Below are 25,620 nucleotides of genomic sequence, written 5' to 3' on the forward strand. Positions count from 1 at the left end.
AAAATCAGCAGTTGTTGTTGTGGGGTTGTTGACTTGTGCGCGCGAAATCCGTTGTTTACTTTCGAAGCCAAGTACCTAAATATTTTGTGTAAAAACAAATAAAATGGTGGAGCTATCGGCTGAAAACGTAATCTCTACACAAATAAAGCTCATCAGAAAGTATTTGAAGTTTAAAATAATCGAAGACAACGTCTCATTTCGTGGTCATAGTCAAGAAAGAAATCATGTGTACGATCTCATGAAACGATCGATTGTGAATGGAGAATCTCACTCTGCATTGATAATAGGGCCTAGAGGATGTGGCAAAACAACTGTTAGTATACTCACATACAGTTTTATGTTAATAAAATGCTATATTTATCTTGATACGTTGATCAAGAACATTCGACTTTATAACCTCCAAAACAGATGTTTACTCTTTGTTATTGATACAGTTTAAGCTATTTTAGCGTGGAAATGGTCATATTAGAAACATATTAGTTGATGTTAAGCTTAATTTATGATTAAAATTAGCCACATGTGAATAAACAAAGCTTCATAGTCCAAAATGTTTGTCCGCAGCTCATCAACTCAGTATTAAGCGAGCTTTCAAAAGAAGTGGATTTAGAGAATGACGCCATCATTGTGAAGCTCAACGGCCTGATCCACCACGATGATAAAATTGCTCTCAAGTCTATTACAGCTCAGGTACGTTAAAAATTAGGGTTATTATTATCACCATTGAATTATCCCGAAGCAGAGGTAGGGCTAAAGCAATGGGATGTGTAAAAGCACTTTTTACAGGCCTATTTGAAGAGAAAAATGACTTTTCTTATCAATGGGGGTCGTGAACTTTCTCCCATAAATTCCCATTATTGGAGAATGGGGATTAACTGATTGAGTCCCAGACGGCATTAATTAATGTCATAACAATTGATTATCTATTGTGTCTAGATTCGCGGAGCTTGAAGGATTAATGAATGAAGTATTGTGAAAGAAATAATAATAATAAAGCCCTTCTTTTCCGAATTAGAATATGTCTTGTGATTCAGCGTGCCTCTTGACATAGGCCTCCTCCAGCCCCTTCCACGGAGCTCTATCCTCCGCTACTCTGGTCCAGCATGGACCCAAGGTTAGGCGGATATCGCCTTTCCGTCTTATTTTTGGACGCTCTTTACTTCTACGGTCTTCTCTTGGGTACCATAGTGGTAACTACAGGAGCACAGGACGCGAGTGAAACACGAGACTGCTGTCAACGCACTGATTTATTATTGAACCAATATGCAACACATAGTGAAACTCTTGGGACAGTAGTTTTTGCTTAGATCTTTTACGGTTTTAATCTAATTGTTGATTTTGTGATACTCATCTGTTAATTTACAGATGCAGCTAGAAAACGCAGTGGGTGATCGTGTGTTCGGAACCTTCGCTGAGAATCTGTCCTTCCTACTAAGCTGTCTCCAAAGCAGCGGCAACAGGAGCGCTAAAAGCGTTGTGTTTCTGCTGCAAGAGTTCCACATGTTCTGTAAGACCGGTCGTACGCAGACGTTGTTGTACAACTTGTTCGATGTCACGCATAATAAGCAGGCTCCGATGTGTGTACTAGGTAATAATCTAATAATCATAAGCATTTTAATTTCAGATTTTTTTTAGGACAGGAGGCAGAATCATTTTCTGATTTCTGATCAGATTTATGATCATCTAAATAGGTCCTTGTTTTGGTTGGTTTGGTTTAAAACCAAAACCATTGGAAAAAACAGTGACTTTTTCAGTGGTGTCAGGTTCAAAGTTTCAATTTATTTAAGTGCTATTTCCATATTTCCAGGAGTAACAAACCAAATAGACGTCATGGAGTTATTAGAGAAGCGTGTAAAGTCCCGTTTCTCTCACCGCCACATCTTCATCTTTCCTAACGAGGAGACAGAGCCCGGTGCCACGCCGAAATCGCGCTTAGACACGTACACAGAAGTGCTAGTTCAGCTTCTATGTGTGCCTTGTGCGAAGAGAGTCGAGGAAAAGAAGAAGGGACGGGGTAGGAAGAAGTCTACAGGTAAATATACTAAAGCCTGGTCCGTGAGCACGTAGAATTTTGTCCAATGACCCCAAGCTACCCATCCTATCGCTCGCGTGTAATTATATTGCTGTCGCGACGCGGACGGGCGCCCGCAGTGAGTGTGCGAGCGGGACAGCAACAGGGTAGCTTGGGGTCATTGGACGAAATTCTACGTGCTCGGCGACCGGGCTTTACCAAACGCAAATTTTACAATATCATCATTATTATTACAGCTACAGAAGAAATAGAGGCAGACCAATCAGAATTAACAATACCTCCGGAAGTGCTATCCCGGTGCAAAGTGAACCCGAGCCAGTTTAAAGAGCTAGATCTAGGCTTCGTAGAGGATTGGAACGCACACGTGCTAAGTTTGGCCAGCGATGAGAGAGTCACCGATGCTTTGGAGAAGCTCTGCTATTATACTGTGAATGAGCAGATATTTAGGAATATTCTGGTGAGATGAACATTATTTAATTTTGTAAACGCTTAGATTAAGACTTGAACTGATTTTTAACTTTTACTTTTAATTGAGTGGTAATTAATTGCCCCAGCTAGCACTAGCTAGGAAAGTTCTTGAGTGGCGGCCACGAGCCGGAAGACGTAGCGTGGGCAGGCCTCCCACTAGGTGGACCGACGATCTGGTGAAGGTCGCGGGAGGTGCCTGGATGCGAACGGCGCAGGAGCGGTCTTCGTGGAAATCCTTGGGGGAGGCCTTTGTCCAGCAGTGGACGTCTTTCGGCTGAAACGAACGAACGAGTGGTAGCTACTTTAACTGAACCATAGAGATAAATACAGAGATATTTGTTCTTAATTATAAAATTTCTTTTTAGAAGTCTGTTTGCAGAAAATAAATTATTTTTATGGAAAAGGGAAGACATAGTATCTTCTAGGCCAGGGGTGGCCAACCGGTCGATCGCGATTTTAGTCCAGTCGATCGTGGCAAGGCGAAAAATACTACATGGTTGTGTACTAAACTATGCTGTTTCATTTAAGATTTCAAGAAGTATGTAAGTGATAGATCGCCCAGGGTTTCGTTAGTAAACAGTAGATCTTATGTCTAATCAAGTTGGCCACCCCTGTTCTAGGCTAGTATAATAGGCAGTATAATAACTACCTGTGGACTTCTTCCTACCCCGTCCCTTCTTCTCCTCGATTCGCTTCACACACGGCACACATAGAAGCTGAATTAGCACTCACACAGTAACAAGAGATAGGCTCAAATCGGGGAAAAAATAAAAAAAATCTCTGAAACATCTCATTTCATTACAAACTTCTTAAGTTTGGCACGGTTCTAAGAACGTCGCACATTTATTAACCCGGAAAGGGATCGTAACCGTGTCAACTCGAGGCGGTCAGTATACTTTGTGTGAAACTCCATACTGAAACGCATACTTATCCGCACCATATCGTAAACGCGTCGCCTCGCGATTGATATCGCGCAAAATGCGATACGGTGTTGATTCCTTTCCGAGTAGGTAAGTCTGCTATGACCTTTATTGGGACAGCCTGTATAGATAGATACATACAACCAAGTCGAGTTAACTGCGCACCTCGCTGGAATGCGACTCCCTCGCGCTCACCCGCACACATCCCCGCGTTTCGCCCCGTCCGTACCAGAGCGTCGATGTGACGTCACGACCGCCAAGTGCGCATTTACCTCGACCGGGTTGTACAATAATTATTTAGAACCATTGTATTTTCATTTCCAGTTCCAACTAGTCTCCCAAATGTCACCATCCAAGCCTTTCATAGACGCGGGCGAGCTAGACTCTATCATAGACAAGACAGTCGCGCCCGAGCATAGAGTCAAGTTGCTGCAGAGTCTGTCCATCTTGGAGTTGTCTCTGGTCATCGCGATGAAGCACGGCTTGGAGATATTCGACGGACAGCCGATGAATTTTGAAATGGTTTTGCACAGGTAAGCAGTTTTCATTTTTATTGAAAAAAAAATGGATCTATTTCAGACTAGTGTCCCGCCCCGGCTTCACACGGGTACTAAGTATACACATAAATTAAACCTTCCTCTTGAATCACTCTATCTATTAAAAACACCGCATCAAAATCCATTGCGTAGTTTTAAAGATCTAAGCATACACGATACTTTGTTTTATACTATGTAGTGATACATTAGGTACTAGCTGGAAATATTGAATCTTCGGATAGATCCAGTTTATTTTGTAACATTATTGGTACGATTAATTGGTACGTTAAATAGAGCTCGTGAAGTACTTTCAGGATCAGTAACCAGTTTCCCGATATTTTGTATAGTTTAGAAATTAATCTAGTGAGATCACTTATAGCATACACGATACTTTGTTTTATACTATGTAGTGATACATTAGGTACTAGCTGGAAATATTGAATCTTCGGATAGATCCAGTTTATTTTGTAACCTATTATTGGTACGATTAATTGGTACGTTAAATAGAGCTCGTGAAGTACTTTCAGGATCAGTAACCAGTTTCCCGATATTTTGTATAGTTTAGAAATTAATCTAGTGAGATCACTTATAGTTTCCACCCTGTATACGATGCTAGTGTTAAGCTTGACGTACTGTTGTTTGTATATGTATACAAAATTCACACAACTCCATTCATCAGGTACACAAAATTCGCCAACGCGAATTCGTCAGCTCAAACCGTCCCTCGGCCAGTCATACTGAAAGCCTTCGAGCATCTACAGTCTTTAGAAATCATCATGCCAGTCCGAAGCACCGACTCCATATACAACCCTGGAGAAACCACCGCGAGTAGGGTACAGAAAGAGTACAAACTGTACACGTTGGCTGTACCCGTGGACGATATAACTGAAGCTGTTAAGACGTTTAAAGCGTTGCCCACGGAAATTAATCATTGGTACTACAATTCGGTGTGTTAAAATGAAAACTACTAATTTGGTAGTTTTTTTTGTTTGTGGCAACACTGAATGTTTGGGAGTTTTATAGGGCACTCAACGAGAGTTGAGGCCATCAACACAAGTATTTTGTATCAGTGTGCTTACCATGAGTTTACGTTATGTATGCTCGCTAACGAGTGCGTCAAAAAATCTATGAAGATTTTAATTCTTGAAAGTAGCCGCTAGGAGCGCTGTACAATCTGTCATTTTTTTACCCATTCGCAGGCCTGGCTCACTCCGCGCGGTACATCCGATAATTACCTACAGCGAAGCGCCCCGCCGGCGGGTATTATATCAGTCGAGTGTCACGCGCGCGCCCGTCAGGACGCTGGCGTGCGTTGTAGTATGATTATAATTCTATGATCGAAGTATTATTTAAAAATGGACATAAAGAGAAAGAAATATTGTGCGGCGTTCGGGTGTTTAAATTCGAAAAGAAATCTACACCGGATTTATATTTTTTTTCGCTTCCCAAAGATGCTGAAAGGTATGTTGGCCATGTAGGTAATCAATAATTCTTAGGATAGTAGTATAGGAACCTAACCTACCATGACTACTGCTCAGAATGCGTTCGTTCGTTACAGCCAAATGACGTCCACTGCTGGACAAAGGCCTCTCCCAAGGTTTTCCATAATGAATGCGTACTTACCTACATACGTACCTCATTACATATAAGTAGATTAATTAATTTTTCACTTAACAGCAACCCTAACAGCGTAAGAAGAGTTCAGAGGCACGCGATAGAAAGAGATAAAACTTGTAGGTGAATAAAATTGTAGGTACGTAGTGCTGTGCGAGCTGAATTCCACTGTATCGCGTCGTAGCAAGACTCGCATTTATTTAAATCGTCTTGCGGAGTAATCCTTCTGTACCTGTACTATTACTTATTCTGTGCCATTCGTTAGCACACCTAACGTAAACTCATGGTAAGCACTATAGTCTATCCAATATAGCTTGATTAGAATGACAGCTGCCATCAAATGTAACGACATAACTTTGTAGTAGCGATCAATGAGAGCTAAATATTGGCGGACAAGAAATAATTCACGTCTGACCTACAAACAATATTTTCGACGACAGTGCTTCCAATAAAAATGTTAATTTCGTGTAAATGCAGCGTTAAATTACACCAATAAGTAGTAGGTAATTCGAAATTATAAAAATCAAGCTAGCTAAAGTATTAACGACGTCTCTACAAGGTTATCTCGAGTTACAAAAATGTTAGTGTTGGGACATATCGACAAATGTCATATTAAATTAAAACTAATTTTTTAACATGTTTAACAAATTTTTTTTCTAACTAATTTTTTAACATATTTAAGTCAAGTTATACGTTTTTCTAAATGTTCACTATTAAAAACCAAAAAACATTTCATTCTTAAATAATCAAACATCGGAAATCAATCACCGGTAATTTTTTGGGTATTCATAGCACCGTTGCTCTAGAAGAGATGCCCACCGCCCTCTAGCGAGAGGAAAAAACCACTGAAGAACACTGATGATAATGACTACGACTTAGGTTGTACACCCTTGACATGAATTTTAAATTTTGCTGTCTTTAAATTTAAATCATAATTGTCATTTTTTTATATCATTTTTTCGAAAACTTATCGATACATCTATGTGAACCGTACGAAACATACCCAGCACTAGTCACATTCGTTTGACAGCTGTCATTCTAATCAAGCTATATTGGATAGACTATAGCACTTTACTCTATCTGCGCTGACGTCTTGCGTCAGACTGACGTGCCTTCTGTCTCGCTTGCAGACATTTAACAAGAGCGAGGCAGCTAGTGTATTCGATATTTGAACTTGAATGTGTAATAATATTATATCATGTTTTGAATAAACAACTTGAAAAAATCCGGCAAGCGGAAGGTCGCGGGTTCGAGTCTCACCTTAGGCAGTTCGATTTTTTCAAGTTGTTTATTTAAATTTAGTTTGAGAAGCGACTCTATTCTCTAAGAAATTTTAGTATTATGTTGTTTGTGTTCTGTATTCAAATATTTGCCTCAACTTTCGTTCAGTGACCTATAAATTTTTAGCATGGTAAGACTAGTTTAAGGTTATTTATTTGTTACTTGCTTACTTGTTAAGTGCCTTCAAATAGTTGTATGAATTGTGTTCATTATTATTATACCTATTTCATGTTAAAACTATGGAAGAAAAATAAGTTTTCATATTTTTTTATCATTGTTTTAATAAATGAAATAACTTTTTCTAAAGTTCTGGTTTCATTTAATATTTTTTGACTATCTACATAATAATATCACAATAATAACGAAGTTAATAACAAATTATTAATTATTATCTATAAAAATAGCTATTTCTAATTCTAATAAGTGTTAGGTACGGACGGACATCCTATTTTACAAATTAATAGACTAAAGAAATATCTTCTAAAAAATATTTAAAATCTCTCTTAAAATAAGATTTAGGTGTTACTTTAAAATCCACTCGTGGCTTAAGTTAGATTAATAAAAACTTTTTGTTACCTACTTCTAAACCGACGTAACAAAATAAAAAAAAATCTAAGAAATCGAACAAGATTTCATTGACAGAGTTACAATATTACTTTTTTTTTTATTAGTCAATCCATCTAATATTAGTGTTGCCACTCCTACGGGCGTCGTTCCTATAATCTTCCTCCCCAAACCTGTACCTAAATCTATCTTGGCTCGCATTCATTTGCCCCAGCTCATCCAACTCCGTCACTGTCAATTCCTTAAACTTTTTCCCTTTTATTTCTTCTGGCAACACTTGGGCACCGCCTTTTTTGCCTTTGCCCTTCTTTTTGTAATTCGTGCCGTTGATTTCGTTGACCATAGAGTCTAGAGCGCGGTGTAACTCGTTTTCAGGGTTGCCAGGTCGTTTGTTTAGTATCCCTGTTTTGAAGGTAGATTCTGGTTGTTGATCATCGACGAACGCTTCGTTCGAAAACATTTGGAGGTTTAATTTACCTTTGTTCTTGCTTTTGTTTTCTTGGACCTGTGGAAAAAATGTGACAATTACATTCTGTTTCGTTTCAGGCGAATAACGTCCACCGCTGGACAAAGGCCTCCCCCAAGGATTTTCATAATGACCGGTCCTGCGCTGCCCGCATCCAGGTACTTCCAGCGACTTTCACCAGATCGTCGGTCCACCTAGTGGGGGGCCTGCCCACGCTACGTCTTCAACCCGTCTGTACCTTACATAAATCCTTCAGTAGGTATTGTTTTTTTGTACCTATGTAGGTCAACGATATTAAAGATGTAGGTAACGGTATGTACAAAACATCTACACTTTCGCCCGTATTCTCAAACGATGCTTGCTTAAGTGAAGCAGCAAATCGAACACACAGCGTTGATTGAGCTCTGTGATTGGTTCGTGTGTCACCCTGTGCGTTCACGCGCACTGTGAGACCTTATAGTAATGTTTGTGAAATCGGGCGTAAATATCTTACATGTAAAGGCTCGTAGAAAACCTCGACACTATGTCCCAAAAGAAGCACTTAAGCGTCAAGTAGTTACCTCATGCAATTTGTCCACCACCAAGCTATGGCCAGTGTTGACGCCGATTCCCCCCACTTCCTCAATGCTATGCGAGCGGTGGAAGGGGCGAAGCGCCGACACCGCGCGGGATACCCCCACCTGAGAAAAATCAGGATAAGTCTGATTGATATGGAAAACCCATATAATTTATCATTCTAAAACATGGTTCGTCCGTTCGTTTCAAATGACGTCCACTGCTGGACAAAGGCCTCCTCCAAGGTTTTCCGCAATGAACGGCCCTGCGCTGCCCGCATCCAGACTCTTCCCGCGACCTTCACCAGATCGTCGGTCCACCTAGTAGGAGGCCTGCCCACGCTACGTCTTCCAGCCCGTGGTCACCACTCGAGAACTTTTCTGCCCTAACATAGCTCGTAGAGAAAACATGGTTAATTAGGTATAATCCTGTAATGGAATCTCAGGATTCCTCAAGTCACTAATGTCCTGCCATAACAAATGACCAAAATCCACTCTTCAATGTCTTGACTTAGCAAGATCGAAGAATCAATTCATTTTTCTGATCGATCGGTTTGTGGACATGTTATATCAGACGGCCTATCGCTGCACCTAAAAGCTTACACACTGGTGTGCCTCCATCACCAAAACAACATCTGCTACACGGATTACTAATGTTTGGCCAAAAAACGTTTCCCAAATTATCACATCGCAAACAACGTTTCGCAAATTTTCATTTGGCAAATTCTCATTTGGCAAAACAACTTATTGCAAACTTTTAATTCGCAAATGTCGTTTTTGGCATATTATTGTTTAGCAAATTATTGTTTGGCAAAGTATGTTTTGCCAAATGTTTCATTTGGCAAAAATATTTCACGATAAACTATTTACAAAATAATTTGATTGGTGCATATAATGGAATACAAATTAGCTTATGGTTATTATTTTGTTTAGTGGGTAGTTAATATAAAATTTGTTCTAAATTAATTTTCATATTTCATTCTTTTTATCGAAATTTCCAAATGATTCATTAACAATAGAGTAGATTCTAGCGCTCGCCGCGGCACGCTCACTTCGCTCGCCTTCGCGCGTTGAGGGTCACTGTTCTAACCTAACCCAGGCCTGGCTCACTCCGCGCGGTACATCCGATAATTACCTACAGCGAAGCGCCCCGCCGGCGGGTATTATATCAGTCGAGTGTCACGCGCGCGCTCGTCAGGACGCTGGCGTGCGTTGTAGTATGATTATAATTCTATGATCGAAGTATTATTTAAAAATGGACATAAAGAGAAAGAAATATTGTGCGGCGTTCGGGTGTTTAAATTCGAAAAGTAATCTACCGGATTCATCTTTTTTTTCGCTTCCCAAAGATGCTGAAAGGTATGGTGGCCAAGTGGGTAATCAATAATTACTAGGATAGTTTAGGAACCTAACCTACTATGACTACTGCTCAGAATGCGTCACTGCTGGACAAAGGCCTCTCCCAAGGTTTTCCATAATGAATGCATACTTACCTACATACGTACCTCATTACAAATAAGTAGATTAATATTTTTTCACTAGACAGCAACCCTAACAGCGTAAGAAAAGTTCAGAGGCACGCGATAGAAAGAGACAAAACTTGTAGGTGAATAAAATTGTAGGTACGTAGTGCTGTGCGAGCTGAATTCCACTGTATCGCGTCGTAGCAAGACTCGCATTTATTTAAATCGTCTTGCGGAGTAATCCTTCTGTACCTGTACTATTACTTATTCTGTGCCTAACCTAACCTACTATTTTCTGCAATACCTACTTTTTGCAACCATACTATTTTCTGCAATCTCTTTGTTTTACAATTCTTGTGAAAACCATGATCATGTGCCCTTACCTATGCTTTGATTTGTGGGTAACGGTGGGTAAGTATGTGAAGTGTCAATTTGACCAAACAAATTGTTTGGGATATAATATTTGGCGAAATAAAACATTTGCTATATAAACATTTGCCAAGTAAAATTTTGCCAAATGATAATTTGACCAAATGAATTAGTTGCGAAAAGTACAGTTGCTAAAAGTTAATTTGGGAAATGAAACTTTGGCGATAAGTTGTTTGCGAAGTGAAATGTAATTTGGCCAAACGGAAGGATACCCTGCTACACTATCTTGTAAGAACTATTTATTAGTCTAAACAAATAAAGAAATTTTGACTTTGACTATGACTATCTATCTGGCTAGAGTCTGTGAAAGAAGAAAATACGGAGGGGTTTTCTAAAATGATCTACAAGAAATGTGGTCCCATCTGTCCATAGCTGATACTACACTCTGTGAGGTCCGCGAATAGCTTCTTTTAAGGTTTCGCACCAGGTTTCTGTTTCTGCAATCCATCTGAGAAGAATCTATGGAAGAAGAAGAAAGAAAAGAACTTCCTAAGATCCTACCTGTCCATGCCTAATCCTGTGCTCAGTAAGGTCTGCTCCCAGTAGTTCTTCGTATGGGTCCATGCGGATAGGCATCAGCCGATCATCCACAGGAGAGCCATCGTCACCAGCACCTCTCGCCAGAAAGCACTGGCTTCATTGGGTAAGAAACCCACCCTATGTTTTCAGTAGACCACTTGGACTAAGCGATTGATTGGTTTATGGACATGGTTATATCAGACGGCCTATCGCTGCACCTAAAAGTCTTACACACTGGTGCCTCCATCACCAAATCAACATCTGCTACACCGTCTATCTAGCTGGAGTCTATGAAAGAAGAAAAAACGGAGGGGTTTTCTAAAATGATCTATAAGAAATGTGGTCCCATCTGTCCATAGCTGATACTACACTCTGTGAGGTCCGCGTATAGCTTCTTTTAGGGTTTCGCATCAGGTTTCTGTTTCTGCAATCCATCTGAGAAGAATCTATAGGAGAAGAAGAAAGAGGAGAACGTCCCAAGAGTCTCACCTGTCCGTGCCTGATCCTGTGCTCAGTAAGGTCTGCTCCCAGCAGTTCCTCGTAAGGGTCCATGCGGATAGGCATCAGTCTGTCGATCATCCACAGGAGAGCCATCGTCACCAGCGCGCTCCATGCCAATAGGCACTGGCCTTGCGAACTCATGGGGTGGGAAATCCACCTTATCTTTTTACAGGCCACTTGGACTAAGCGATACATTTTACCTTCTTACATACATATAGGTCTAGTCACATATCTGTCTCCTCAAACATTTTTTGCGAATGTTATTTTGGATGGTTTAGATCTCGTCTAAGCTTATTCTTCTCCACGTCAACTAATCTCTTGATCGATTGGTTTATGGACAAGGTTATTATGTCAGAAGACCTATCGCGGTTGATCTAAAAGTCTCATGCTAGGATTTTCTGCCTCACCGTCCCTCAGAGAATCTATGGAAGAAGAAGAAAGGGGAGGAATTCCTCTAGCTAGATCCTACAATAAATGTGATTCTACCTGTCCATGCCTGATCCTGTGCTCAGTAAGGTCTGCTCCCAGTAGTTCTTCGTATGGGTCCATGCGGATAGGCATCAGCCGATCATCCACAGGAGAGCCATCGTCACCAGCACCTCTCGCCAGAAAGCACTGGCTTCATTGGGTAAGAAACCCACCCTATGTTTTCAGTAGACCACTTGGACTAAGCGATTGATTGGTTTATGGACATGGTTATATCAGACGGCCTATCGCTGCACCTAAAAGTCTTACACACTGGTGCCTCCATTATCAAAAATCACGTGCTACACACCATCTATCTGACTAGAAACTATAAAAGAAGAAAAAAGAGAGGGATTTCCTAAGATCCTACAAGAAATATGGTTCCATCTGTCCATAGCTGATAATACACTCTGTGAGGTCCGCGTATAGCTTCTTTTAAGGTTTCGCACCAGGTTTCTGTTTCTGCAATCCATCTGAGAAGAATCTATGGAAGAAGAAGAAAGAAAAGAACTTCCTAAGATCCTACCTGTCCATGCCTAATCCTGTGTTCAGTAAGGTCTGCTCCAAGCAGTTCCTCGTAAGGGTCCATGCGGATAGGCATCAGTCGGTCGATCATCCACAGGAGAGCCATCGTCACCAGCGCGCCCCACGCCATCAGGCAAACGCCCGTTAGAGTCTGGACGCCTAGGAGGTACCAGCCGCCTCCTGCGAATAGTGACGTAATTTCATGTAGAATTTCCAGCATGGAAGCGTGCGACGTCCTTAAGGTGGACATTATGACCTTACTGGCCAGGTGTTCGCATATTTACTTACCTTAGTAACTTTTTATGCTTCAACCAACACGTGCGGATCGCGCCGGCGCGATGGCGATCTGCACGCGTTGGTGTGGTTTAAGCTTTACGACATCTGCGATAAGAGTGGGGGAGGTCCTATTCTACTCTGCTAGAATCATATGACAGCCATGTGGCTCCGGCAGAGTAAACCTTCGTCTAAACAAATATCGGTAACTAGGTGGACTGACGACCTAGACCTAACCTAGAGGGTTGCGAGAAGCTGTATTCGATCAAGCAGGCTCGGTCATTGTGGAAGTCTTTGGGATCCCTTGTCCAGCATTTGAAAAGGATAGTGGTAGCTAACTTCAAAAATGACTGGCGGAATTGCATTACTGAGGTCGATTTGTGAACTGTGTCTCAAATCTGTTCATAATTATTCAAAAGAAGAAGAGAAAGGTTTAATAGCTTACCTTTGAACAGTCCCGATCTGCCGTTAGTAGTGTCCATTGGTATAGGATTGTCTGCGAAGAGGCCTACTGCCACCACACCTGCAAATGTTACTGTATTAGAGATTATTTTACTTTTGGCACTCATGTTATTTCCGAAATTTCAGGTTGCAATTGAAAGCTATATACTATGTGGTTCTAAATAAATCGCTAAAGTGAAAATTTTCTTCAGAATTTAGTGTGTCATGATTTCCAGATTACTTTCACCAAACAGTACCTACATAAAAGCGCTATTAGTGCCTTTACCTTTATGGTCGTTTAATCTGATAATATGTTTGAGAGGAGGAGCAAGGTCTATGTCTGTAACAGTAGACTTTTATCTAAACCACCCCAAAACACACAACACAAGTGTCATGGAGTGCTAAATCTCACAGGGCAATTTACTTTGACTTGGTGAAAGATCGAATAGCCGGTTAGGCTTTCTTCATCAGTAAACTTCTAGAAACTGATGGTAAATCATACAGTACTCACCCCAAAACCCACAAGCGCCATGTGCAGCAACAGCTCCTTACTGGGTCGTCCACTTGATCCTTTCGAAGAGATTTGCAGATGTCCTTTAACCACTACTTTATCCACCAGTGACTAAGTATGACTTTATCCAGCAGTATCTATCTTGAAGCTGAAGGTAAATCATTCACACCACTCACCCCAAAACCCACAAGCACCATGTACAGCGCTAGCTCCGACCGGGTCATCCACTTTGATGCGGTCGAATAGAGGCGCGGCGATAGACGCTATGGCTGCCCCGATGGCTCCAATGACCAGCGCCTCCCACGCACGGTAGAGGAAGCAGCCCGCTGAATAGACACAATGTATCATCATCATTCTACGACCGACGACATCATAAAGGTAGCAGGAAGGCGCTGGACGCAGGCCGCTACCAACCGGGCAACATGGAAAGCATTGGGAGAGGCCTATGTTCAGCAGTGGACGTCCTGTGGCTGAGATGATGATGATCTCCCTCCACTATAGGAGAACGACCCTTTCTGATTTACCAGAGGCAAATGGCGGATTGATTGCGGGCGCTATGAACCAGTCAATTTGGAAAACATTGTGGGAGTTCAGCAGTGGACGTGATGATGATGAAGATGAAATTGAGGTTTAGAATAGCCCTACCCCAATGCAATGGATATTGCACTGCACTGTTCTGTTCCCGTGGATATTGCAAGAGGCGACTATAAGAATATAGGTACGATATGTAAATAGGTATTTAATAAGGTATGCTTAAACTGGTCAGGTTTTTCGATGAGTCACCTAAAAAGTAATATCAATCAAGAGGTATGATGCTTCCAAAACTTTTAAGCGAAATGGAGCTAAGCATTGTGGCATTATGTTTTTGCTATCAACTTTTTTGCAACCAAACTGCATAAGTATAGAAGTACCTACTTCTGTACAAAGGACAGATCATTATCATCATTATAATTATTGTTTACTCACCAGTAATGGACACCAGGGCTCCTAGTATGCTGTTGATCAGTTCCATCACGTCGGCTCGTCCTTTATGCTTTATCATGGTGTATCTGTAAATAACATTCTTGATTCTCATTGAGTTATAATGTACTACGTAGTAATATTACTTCAATGTTGATTCTCTTGTGTTTTGGCATCAGCCATCTTGCTACATCTTGATTCTGTTGTGATTTTGTATGAGCTAGGATTAAGTACTGGTAGGTAAATACATTACATACCACAATAATACTGTTAAACGGGGTTATGGAGATAGGTATAATGGTAGTAGCTATCACCCATCAGAGTAGCTAGCTAGGCGAGATTTAAACACCAAGAGAACTACTTAGAGAGAAAATTTTGGGAATCGAATCCGGGATCTCTGGGTCTGACTGAGGTGGTCTTGGTCTAATACCCCAGAGGCGGCCAAACCTACACACTACTGAGGCAGAGTATAGTTATAGGCCAGGGTTTCCCAATTTTTTTTTGCCAAGGAACCCTAATTGATTATAATTTTCCTAGCGGAACCCCGTACTACTCCGCCCGCACGCCCTGCCCCTCCCTTGTGCGTAAACAAGTCGGTGCAAGCGAACAACGTCGGTCACGAAACGTGGGATAATATTTTTTACGGAACCCTTGCGGCCTTTCCTCGGAACCCCAAGGTTTCGCGGACCACCTTTCGGGAACCGCTGTTATAGGCCATAGAACATTTCTAGTAGGTTACTTCACGTACCGGAAAACGTAGCGTGGGACATCCACTCACAAGGTGGACCGACGACCTGATAAAGGTAGCTAAAGACGCTGGATGCAGGCCGCTACCAATCGGACGATGTGGAAATTAGGGGAGGCCTATGATGTGGCTGAAATGATGATGATGATGACTTACAAAAGTCCGAAGCAGCCTCCTCCAAAAGAACCCATCATGGTCATCACAGCAGCCCGTGCTGCGTACTGCCATTTGGCGCCACTCACCTACAACATTACAAATGGACAAACGTAGCAAATATGACCTATATTCCCACCTCTCGTTCCCACCGCTGCAAATCCTGTGTAGCCAGGATCTACAGCTTGACCGCCAATAAAAACCCAACCAGTGAAGGTCTTTGTCCCCGGGGGAAAGTTACTTAAACTGTCATTGGACCCGCAACGAATTTAATCAGAAGAACATAGAGTCACATAGAGTGTTCCAGTAGAAAGCGGATGACAGGAGACAAAACAAAGGTTTAAAAGTAACCTTTGAGAAAAGATATGCACCACGGGCAGTAAGTAGGTAAGCATCAAATATGGGGACCTATTTTCTGAGCTATTAGACACGTGGGCAGGCCTCCTACTAGGTGGACCGACGATCTGGTGAAGGTCGCAGGAAGAGTCTGGATACGGGCAGCGCAGGACCGTTCATTATGGAAAACCTTGGGGGATGCCTTTGTCCAGCAGTGGACGTCATTTGGCTGAAACAAACGAACGAACGAACGAACGAACGAACTAGGTAGGTATACTATCAGGGCACGGAACTTTACCTCCCAGTTTCCACAGGAACCTCATTAGGTACCCCATAACTTGAATTTATTTGGTCAAGCATGCATACTTAATATTACAAACATTCAACCAAAAATATCTTCAGTAGGAATTAAATAACAAATAAAACATTACTCAAACATTAATACCAATGGCGTAAGTAATTTGCAACTCAATGACTTTCGCGTGGCGGTAACGAGCGCCATTTTGTGGACCTATTTAATGTCAAAATGGCCGCACTTACCGGTAATGATCGGAAAGCCACGTAAATGGGATGATTTAGCTAATTGTTTGACATTGGCGGAGGTTGTAAGGCCTCGTATACATTTCTTAGAGACTCTGTTTTGCTGTCTTTACCGAACACTATAATCCGGGCCTCTTCAAGGCGAGAGTGAATAAAACAGGGCAGTTAAAGTTATGTAACATCCTAGACTGCATCTCAATTAACACCAGGTGCGATTGCGGTCAAATACCTGCCTTCGTTCGTTCGTTTCAGCCAAATGACATTCACTGCTGGACTGGACAATGGCCTCCCTCAAGGTTTTCCACAATGAACGGTCCTGCGCTGCCCGCATCCAGGCTCTTCCCGCGACCTTTACCAGATCATCGATCCACCTAGTAGTAATAATAGTAAAATACCTGCCTTGTTATGCATAAAAAATGGAGGCTCAGTTCTTTCTAACTTTGTACCACATACTGTTTTAACTGTAGGTAGGTACAATGACAGAACTTTCCCTCAGGACAAACTTGACCTTCACTGGTTGGGTTTTTATTGGCGGTCAAGCTGTAGATCCTGGCTACACAGGAGTTGCAGCGGTGGGAACGAGAGGTAGGAAAATCATTATTAAGCGAGAGATTACCGGAGTACCTACTTGACTTCCTTACTTCAGAATAAAAGAAGTTCCTATGCAATTGGTATTTTATTATTATTTACTTGAATTCGCTCTGCCTCTAAATATACCACCAGTCTAAGCCTTGTATAATATGTTTACGTTCCAGCTTGTAAATTATGCACTCAATAAGTAAAGCGCAGCCCCAACCTTGCTATTGACCGATGTTTTAACCGAAGGTCGATTCTCCTTTAATTTGTTTTGATTGCAACGGTGAAAGTTTTAAAAGTTAATCGGATTCTTTGTAAGCTAATTTCAGCCTAAAAGGTTTTAAAAATGTATTAAACTTTCTTTCTGAAATAACACGTGAAACTCGCAATTTTGTTTACCTCTATGACATGATGATATTTTGATTTTAAAACCAAAATAATGAATCCATTTTGACGAAATTGAAATGTGACCAACTTTGTATACAATAGGTACGTCTCTATAAAAATTACAATCAATGGAAAAAAAGATGCTGACAAAAGTGACCCTGTTTCTTGCGCTGCCTCTCAGCACTGGCCCATTTATTGTCCCGAAGCAGTGGTAGGGTTAATACTGGGACGTGTAAAATTGCTTTTTAAAAGCCTACTTGAAAAAATTAAATTAATTTTATGATTTACCCACTTTTTTGAATGAAAATGGTGGTGAAATGGTAAACTTACCCCATAAGTGCTTCCAGAGTTAAAAGCCAGCCAGCCCCACCATAGCACGAAGGTGCCCATTACAGCGTTGACTGGATTGCCCAGCGGCAAAGGGTCATTGCCTTTCGCGTAACGTCCCAGCCGTGGGCCCAGCATCAGAGCTGACGCGAAGGCGGACGACCCGCCTGGGGAATTCATGAATGATTTGGACTATAGACTTTTTTAAAATAATGTACCTACCTATTAGTAATTTGTGTCAAATACGTATGTTCCGTTAGTTAGCCCCTCGTGCTATTAAGCTAAATATGCTTGTGTTACGAGTGGGCTCACCACAATACTTAATCGAGCGGTGGCGGGATTCGAACCCGCGTTCCTCGGATATCGAATCGGCTAGTCCGTCGCCTTCATTCGACTATCTTGGTTTCATGATCACGTGGATGTACCCACGTGGGTATAAAGTAAGCCAAAAAATAGAGTAACTACCAGTAATTTAGCGAAATGGACAAGGAATCTCATCTCAGAAAAATATAGCGTAATTTTAATAAGATAATGGAAAAAATAAAGAAATAAATTAAAATGCAAAGCCAATTTATCGTCTAATATCATGTTACTACAATATTGAGCATTGTAATCGAAATGAGAAAAGAATTGATTACAAACATAAGTGGCGACAACGAACGGCCCAGGTAGAGTGAACAACATGCCTCCGTACCGTAGCCCGTCTGGCTAAGACAGGTAGTAACTAAAACTATATCAAATCCTTCATTTGCCTCTGGTAAAATTAGAGATGATTGTGCTCCTAAATGGCCTGATGACCATTTTCTTGTTGCTCATCTCGGTTGTGTTTCTGCAGTGGGGAAATATGGGAATGATGATGGGAATAAGAATGTTCTCGCTGCTTATCAATAATATGCTCAGACCCGGAGTCGGCGAATGATGATGATGAAGTTCTTTCTTTTTTCCGAACCACTTGCCTCAGGTAAAATTGGGAAGATCGATGCTGATGATCCCCTTGTCTCTGACAAATTAGAGAGGGTCGTGCTCCTACAACAGTGATGAAGATAATGTTCTTGCTGCTCACCAATAAGATGCACAGGCCCGGAGCCGGCGATGTCGACAGCCCCCATGCGGTTGAGAAACCCGTGCGAGCCCCAAACCCAGCCGGCCGGCACGCAGTACACCACCGTGTTCAGGAAGGAGAACATGCAGTAGGCCTTGAAGTTACACCTGAGGATAAACCAGCAATTTAAAGCCTTGATCACACGTACCGAGTATACGGGCGAGACAGTAAAATGTTTGCTCGGTCGAGACAGTTGGGTGAGCGAGTTACCTACTCGAGCGCTCGGCCGAGCACTCGGCGTAATGTTCATACCTCAAGTACTCGGCCGAGAGCTCTGTCTAGCCCGTTTGCTCGGTACGTGTGATCAAGGCATAAGTGGCTATGGTACACAGAACTGACGGCCGATGGGGCAGCAAGGTTCTGGAGTGGAGGCCACGTACCAGAAAGCGCGGCGTAGGACGTCCACCCACAAGGTACGACCTTATAAAGGTAGCGGGAAGGCGCTGGATGCAGGCCACTGCCGCCAACCGGTCATTGTGGAAGTAATTGGGGGAGGCCAATGTTCGTTCAGCAGTGGACCTGGACGTCCTATGGCTGAAATGATGACGATGCCGCGATTTGATGATAATAATATTATGATGATTGATATTTTCGGAATCCATCTCCAGTTTGGTTGGGTATGGTCCGCATCATAATATCCGGTTGTGAAGGTAGTCGTTCTCGAAAAAAAGTTTTCTATTAAATGCGGTGCATTAAACTTTTTATACGAGTAGCTTACAAAAGTATGTTTACAAACTGTCGAAACAGTGCATCAATAATAATAATTATTTTATTAAGTAGGTACGATGACTGCTGAAATTGAAGCTCTGTTTTTGTATAAGTTTGGACAAAAACAGTACCTAATTAGGTTGATGTCCGTTTGCCTTTGACATTGCGGTCATAGGTGTCAGTGCATAACACCACATTAAACATTAATGAGAATCTATAGCGTGTAAACCTACCTACTATATTCATAACTGGCTCACATTGCCTCAGAAATAAATACTGTCCTTTTGTCGATGCAAAATGATTCATAGTTCGTTCAACTAACATACTTACCCGTTCATCGCAGGATAATGGCCTCCCTCAAAGATTTCCACAACAATCCTGCGCTTCTTGCGACCTTCACCAAATCCATCGAGAGGAGGTTCTTCTGTCCATCGTGAACACACGCGTTTTCTGTCCTGCCTTAAGTTCTACGAGGTTATGAGATAATAAATTCATAAAACTCCTAATCCCAATCGAACTATCTGCGTACCTCGCTGGAACGCGCCTCTCCCTTTCACTTTTACTCTCTACTTCCCGCGTTCGCCCCGTCCGTATCCGTAGTCCGATGTGACGTCACGGCCGCGGGTCCACCAGGAAGTCGCCCACGCCGATGAAGGGGCTCGAGTAGGCGCCGCCGACACACGGATACTACGTAGCTACTGGATAAAGACCTCTCCCAAGAGCCGCCGAAAGACGGATGCTACAGACTATTTACTGGACAATAAAGACCTCCCCCAAGAACACAGACTATGTACTGGACAAAGGCCTCTCCCAAGAACTGCCCGCATCTAAGCGCTTTCTGCCACCTTCACCAGATCGTCGGTCAATGCTTGGCAGTCCTCTTACATCTCGCATCCAAGCGCTTTCCGCAACCTTCACCAGATCGTCGATCCGCCGAATGACAATCCTCCTGGACTATCTACGTTTTAGATTCTGGTTTGCCTAGATAGGAAAAATTTCTGTCCTGTCTTAGGGCGCTTTAAAATTGGAAGCGCTGCAGTGGCACTCGTAATGTGGCGCGCTTGCCGCGCCATTAATAGTTTTTATAACTAAGTACAATTTTAGAAGCGCAGTTGCAGCGCCACTACCTAGAAGCGACACGGTGACAAAAGGTGCCGCTTCTGCGCTTCTAAAAATTGAAATTGTAAAGAACTAAAGTCCGGTCGCCGAGCAATATAATTACGCGCAAGCGATAATGATGGGAAGTATGGGGTCATTGGACGAAATTTTACGTGCTCGGCGACCGGACTTTGGTAGTGGCGCCTCTGCAGCGTTCCTCGTAAGCTGTATATGCCAAAGCTGTGTAAGTGTACTCGCCTCTCAGCCATAGCCCCGCTGACGATGGTGGTCGCGGTGGTCGCGAAGGACAGCTGGAACAGGAACGACGCGAAGACCGGCCCCATGAGCGCGTCGCCCACCGGTGGGTCCACTAGGAAGTCGCCCACGCCGATGAAGGGGTTCGAGTAGGCGCCGCCGCCGAACGACATCCCGTAGCCGAAGATCCAATAGGTTAGACCTGGGGAGAACAGTCAGGCTGTGGTCTATAAACGCCGTGGATTCCGTACAGCGTAAGACCCAGTTTCCAAGGCAGAAACAACAGAGCGGAGAAGTGTTCCAATCAGATTTTATTAGTTCCACTTCTCCTCTCCGCACAGCTCCGCTCTTGCCGCCACGGCTAGGGTTGCCAGGTCCAAACACACAAAAGCCGGACTCTGTGCTTCATTTGGCCGGACATTTTACCCTAAAAGCCGGACATACCTTTTTAATAGCTAACGTACCATTTCACGGGGGGGGGGGTGCAATAGCGTCATAGCTCATGAGTGGGTACTATCATCTTTGAATGAATTACATTACATTATTCTGTGGCTCGAGTTTCGACTGGCGCGGCAGCCATGTAAAAAGCCGGACAGGCCGGACAAGCCCCTAAAAAGCCAAACATGTCCGGCTAAAGCCGGACGCCTGGCAACCCTAGCCACGGCTGTCAAATTCTATAGAAATAATTAACGGTCCGACATTTATCCGCTTTGGTAGAAACCGGGCCTAACGCCGTAGGCCGCGCGCGTCACAATGCTTACCATAGAAATTAATGTACTGCTGTGGTCTCTTTCAGATTTTGACGACGTATGGACGTCGATAGGAACGTTTGGCGCTGACGTCGTACGCCACGTGTAGCGTTTAAAAGATGATCGGACACTCAGGGTTGGGAGGAAAGGTAGAATTTAGTTCCAGCCTCCGTGTTTTTATACACATCTTCGTTGCAGTCAAAGGACGTGTAAGGTACAGGTGGCTGGACAAAGGCATCCCAGGGATTTCCACAAATACCGGTCCTGCACTGCCCGTATCCAGGTGCTTGCCGTATACTTTTCAATATACTTATTAACTTGGGGATTTTTCACGCTGGGGACGGCACGCAGCTGCATGTAAATTTAAGTGAGTGCACCAGTTGTTTGTGAATTGAGGTGAGATCATGTAAGTAGCCTTGTCGAGACATCACCGGAAATATTGCTAGTGTGCAATGGAAAGGCCTTGCCTTCCATTCACGAGTTCTTTTAGACAGGCAAATTCAACTGCAGACATTCGCATCCATGTAGAGTAAAGAGTAGTATTAAGCCAAGTAACTCACCACCAAGAGAGATGTCAGCGAGGTTCTTCATCATGATGTTGGCTTCGTTCTTTATGGACACGCAGCCCGATTCCAGCATGCCGAAGCCTGAACAAAATAAATCCATGATAGGCCGAAAAACAATAAAATTCAAATCCTAGTAAACCTTCGCCGTAATGATGATGGAATAGAGGATTATAGATGATCTATGTTTTGCTCAAGGTCAGCAGGCTGCCTTTTTGTACGGAAAATTCTTATGTGTGTGCAATAAAGTCTTTAAATAAATAAATAAATTACCTACGAGTATATAAATGATTTCAAAGCTTCTAAAATTTTCTCAGAAGTTTTAAAAAGAAGCTGTGGCTTGGTGGCTTGAAAATATTGGTTGATCCCTCTTTTTAAGGCAGAGGGAATATTGTTCCAAACATAGCAAGTAATGGACATACTTAGCAAGTTTTTAAGGGTTAATGGTGTCATCCACCCAATTTATAAGGAAAGCTGCATGTTTGGCCTGAAGCCAGTGCCACGCGCACGTCGTCTCCCTCAAATGTGCGCAGGCGCATATTTAAGATGCATACCTAATAGGACATTATGATAGTAATTTAAATAAATACGAATGTCGATTTAGTAAGTTGAGGTTGAGACCATCAGAGTTCAGCACTGCTGCGTGTTGGTTAGGAAGGATTTGAAGAAGATTCTGGTTCGATTACTGGTTGAACGAGATTTTTAGGGTTCCGTAGCCAAATGGCAAAAAACGGAACCCTTATAGATTCGCCATGTCTGTCTGTCCGTCCGTCCGTCTGTCCGTCCGTATGTCACAGCCATTTTTTTTCCGAAACTATAAGAGCTATACTGTTGAAACTTGGTAAGTAGATGTATTCTGTGAACCGCATTAAGATTTTGATGCAAAAATAAAAAAATAATAATAAATATTGGGGGCTCCCCATACTTAGAACTGAAACTCAAAAATTTCTCATCAAACACATACGTGTGGGGTATCTATGGATAGGTCTTCAAAAATGATATCGAGGTTTCTAAAATTTTTTTTTCTAAACCGAATAGTTTGCGTGACAGACGCTTCCAAAGTGGAAAAAAGTTGTTCCCCCCCCCCTCTAACTTCTAAAATAAGAAAATGAAAAATCTAAAAAAAACATATGATGTACATTACTATAAAAACTACCAACGAAAATTGTTTTGAACGAGATCTAGTAAGTAGTTTTTTTTAATACTCGTAAATCGTAAACCGCTTATTACCGCGTAATCTTTCATACAAATAACTTAAATTAAAAAAAATAATCATTTCATAAATCAATGGTACGGAACCCTTTGTGCGTGAGTCCGACACGCACTTGTTAAGGTAGTAACTTAAAAGTATGTAGGTAGGTAAAGTAAGTTATTTACAAAAAAATACCGGATGTTTTATAATATAGACACGATTTCGTCGTAAAACCATGTTGTAGTTTTCCTTTGTTTGGGTTAAGTTGTAATAAATTGTTACTGTAATAAAATTTACATAAGTCTATTTTTACAAAATTGTCTCGCTCGTGACTTCACTCACGTGTATTTTCCATCTAGGTACTAAACAACTTTGTTCTTGCTAAGTTGCAGGGAAGAGAAATATGCATTTTTGGCTACTTAACTTGACTAAGGGCTGATTGATTTTTCAACCGTCAGATATCTTTTAACTGAAGAATAAATTTGTCATTTTGACATATTTCCCACACTGAAACTGTCAATATGCCAAACTTATTCTTCAGTTAAAAGTTATCCGACTATTGAAAAATCAGCTCTAAGAAGAAAATTTAATATTTTCAGTTGTCTTAATAGTAGTTTGTTTTATACTCGTCCTAATTATGTGTTATCCAAGTCAACCCACAAGGTGGACCGACGACATCATAAAGGTAGCAGGGAAGCGCTGGACGCAGGCCGCTACCAATCGATCAACATGGAAAACATTGGTGGAGGCCTATGTTCAGCAGTGGACGTCCTATGTCTGAAATGATGATAATGATGATGATCCAAATCAAGATTTGAAATAATAGGTGGTTTATTTATTATTGTCATTGGCGTATCTAGGCTTCTTTTTCAGGAGGGGCCTGTGCCCTGACATGCTATGTCAGCATTCAGCAAGGAAGAAGTTGGGAAAACGACGATCAAATGATTTTTAACAATACGTTTTCCTTAACCTCGAGAATTATGTGTTGCAATTGTGGCTGATAATTTTTCCTCATTTACAAAACAAAATATCAAAAGAAGTAGGAAAAAACAAGAATTTCAAAACTTTTAGGAAACTATTCGACTTTACTAACGGTAATAATAATGACTTTATTTAAAAATGTCGTTACCGGCTGTTTTAAAAAAATCAATAATGTAAACTGCCATATATCCATCAGGTCGGGACTCTTTGTTATTAATTTACTCCTGAAGTCCCGACTCCCGCTCCCGACAAAGTAGGTACAAAATCTCCCGACAAATCCTACTAAATATTATAATAACTTCATATTAGCCCTCCTCCCGCGCTGCACTTGGCCATAGACTTACGCATGTAAAATTACGTGAAGGTTGATTTTTAATATTTATTTTGAAGTTTTTCCTGACCCAAGTCCCAAAATCCTGAAAAAATATGTTTTTCTCCCGATAATCGGTATATTCGATCTGGCAACCCTAGCCCAGGTCTATGAGGAATCGTGTTCCTACAAAATATATTCACAGGGCACATAACATACCAGTCTGCATGGTGAAGATGATGAAAGACGAAGTCAGGATCCAGTTGGTGTCTTCCAAGTCGATCTCGAAGTTCTCCTGCAGGTTGACGGTGGTGTTGGTCAGGTTCGGCGAGCGGAGCCCGACCCTCGGGAACATGCTCCAGTTGCCGTCCATCTTGGATTAAACGTCAAAGTTTCCCGCCAAAAGTTTTTTGAGTATTCAAAAGAGGTTCATCATCATTCACTGAAGTTTTTTTTTATTTTTTTTACCAGTGACGTAGATTTTCCAACCAAACCTCAGACTTTTTTTATTTTTTAATAATGTTACATACTTTAAATTATTTTTAAATCAATTTGTTACTATCGGTTATTATTTTGATCAAACACAAAAAATATTCACGATTGTATTTTTTTGACGAAAACCAATTTATGTTTCTTCACAACACATAATTTTAAAACTTTTCTTCTAATAAAGGATTCTAAATGCACTCGGAGCAGCGGCGTGTCTCCAAATGACCAGTTTAGTCGAGTTTTCAGTGGTTAAATAGAGCCTCCGACTCGACGATTAGAAGGGCAAGGATGTGCGAAGATGATGGATGCGCTGTCGCACAACGTTGATGAAAACCTTCCATAAAAATAATTAACTAAACAATACCATAGCATCGACATCGGTCCTTCGCAATTTTCAAGACAAAATTACCACCTTCTCAGAAGCTACAAAAAGTACTGGTACATTTTAGTTTTAAATTTTTTTTTGTCTTAGTTTAGACAGGCCTGTTCATCTCCGCGAGTTTACATCGAAAACAAAACACGCACGATGGCCCACCTACAGGATACTATTCGACAAGGCCTCACATACGAGCGAACACTGCTCTCTGACT

At 41.8% G+C, this 25,620-nt stretch overlaps 2 protein-coding genes across 2 annotated transcripts; one reads left to right on the forward strand and one right to left on the reverse strand.

The window, feature by feature from the left end:
- On the forward strand, positions 1-5,099 carry LOC135084728 (origin recognition complex subunit 4). Its single transcript, XM_063979470.1, has 7 exons — positions 1-313; positions 562-687; positions 1,363-1,585; positions 1,805-2,029; positions 2,266-2,486; positions 3,742-3,950; positions 4,633-5,099. The coding sequence occupies exons 1-7, from the start codon at positions 104-106 to the stop codon at positions 4,907-4,909; spliced, it is 1,491 nt and encodes a 496-aa protein (XP_063835540.1). The 5' UTR covers positions 1-103; the 3' UTR covers positions 4,910-5,099.
- A 2,045-nt stretch (positions 5,100-7,144) lies between these two features.
- Positions 7,145-25,238, reverse strand: LOC135084729 (putative ammonium transporter 2). The gene is made up of 12 exons (XM_063979471.1): positions 24,761-25,238; positions 22,056-22,142; positions 20,750-20,948; positions 18,647-18,792; positions 17,587-17,750; positions 15,421-15,506; positions 14,526-14,608; positions 13,736-13,885; positions 13,053-13,130; positions 12,336-12,514; positions 8,439-8,558; positions 7,145-7,917 (listed from the first exon to the last, which is right to left on the reverse strand). The coding sequence occupies exons 1-12, from the start codon at positions 24,912-24,914 to the stop codon at positions 7,516-7,518; spliced, it is 1,848 nt and encodes a 615-aa protein (XP_063835541.1). The 5' UTR covers positions 24,915-25,238; the 3' UTR covers positions 7,145-7,515.
- Positions 25,239-25,620: the final 382 nt, after the last annotated feature.

The sequence above is a fragment of the Ostrinia nubilalis genome, chromosome 27 (assembly GCF_963855985.1).
Source record: "Ostrinia nubilalis chromosome 27, ilOstNubi1.1, whole genome shotgun sequence".
In the NCBI taxonomy this organism is placed as follows: Eukaryota; Metazoa; Arthropoda; class Insecta; order Lepidoptera; family Crambidae; genus Ostrinia; species Ostrinia nubilalis.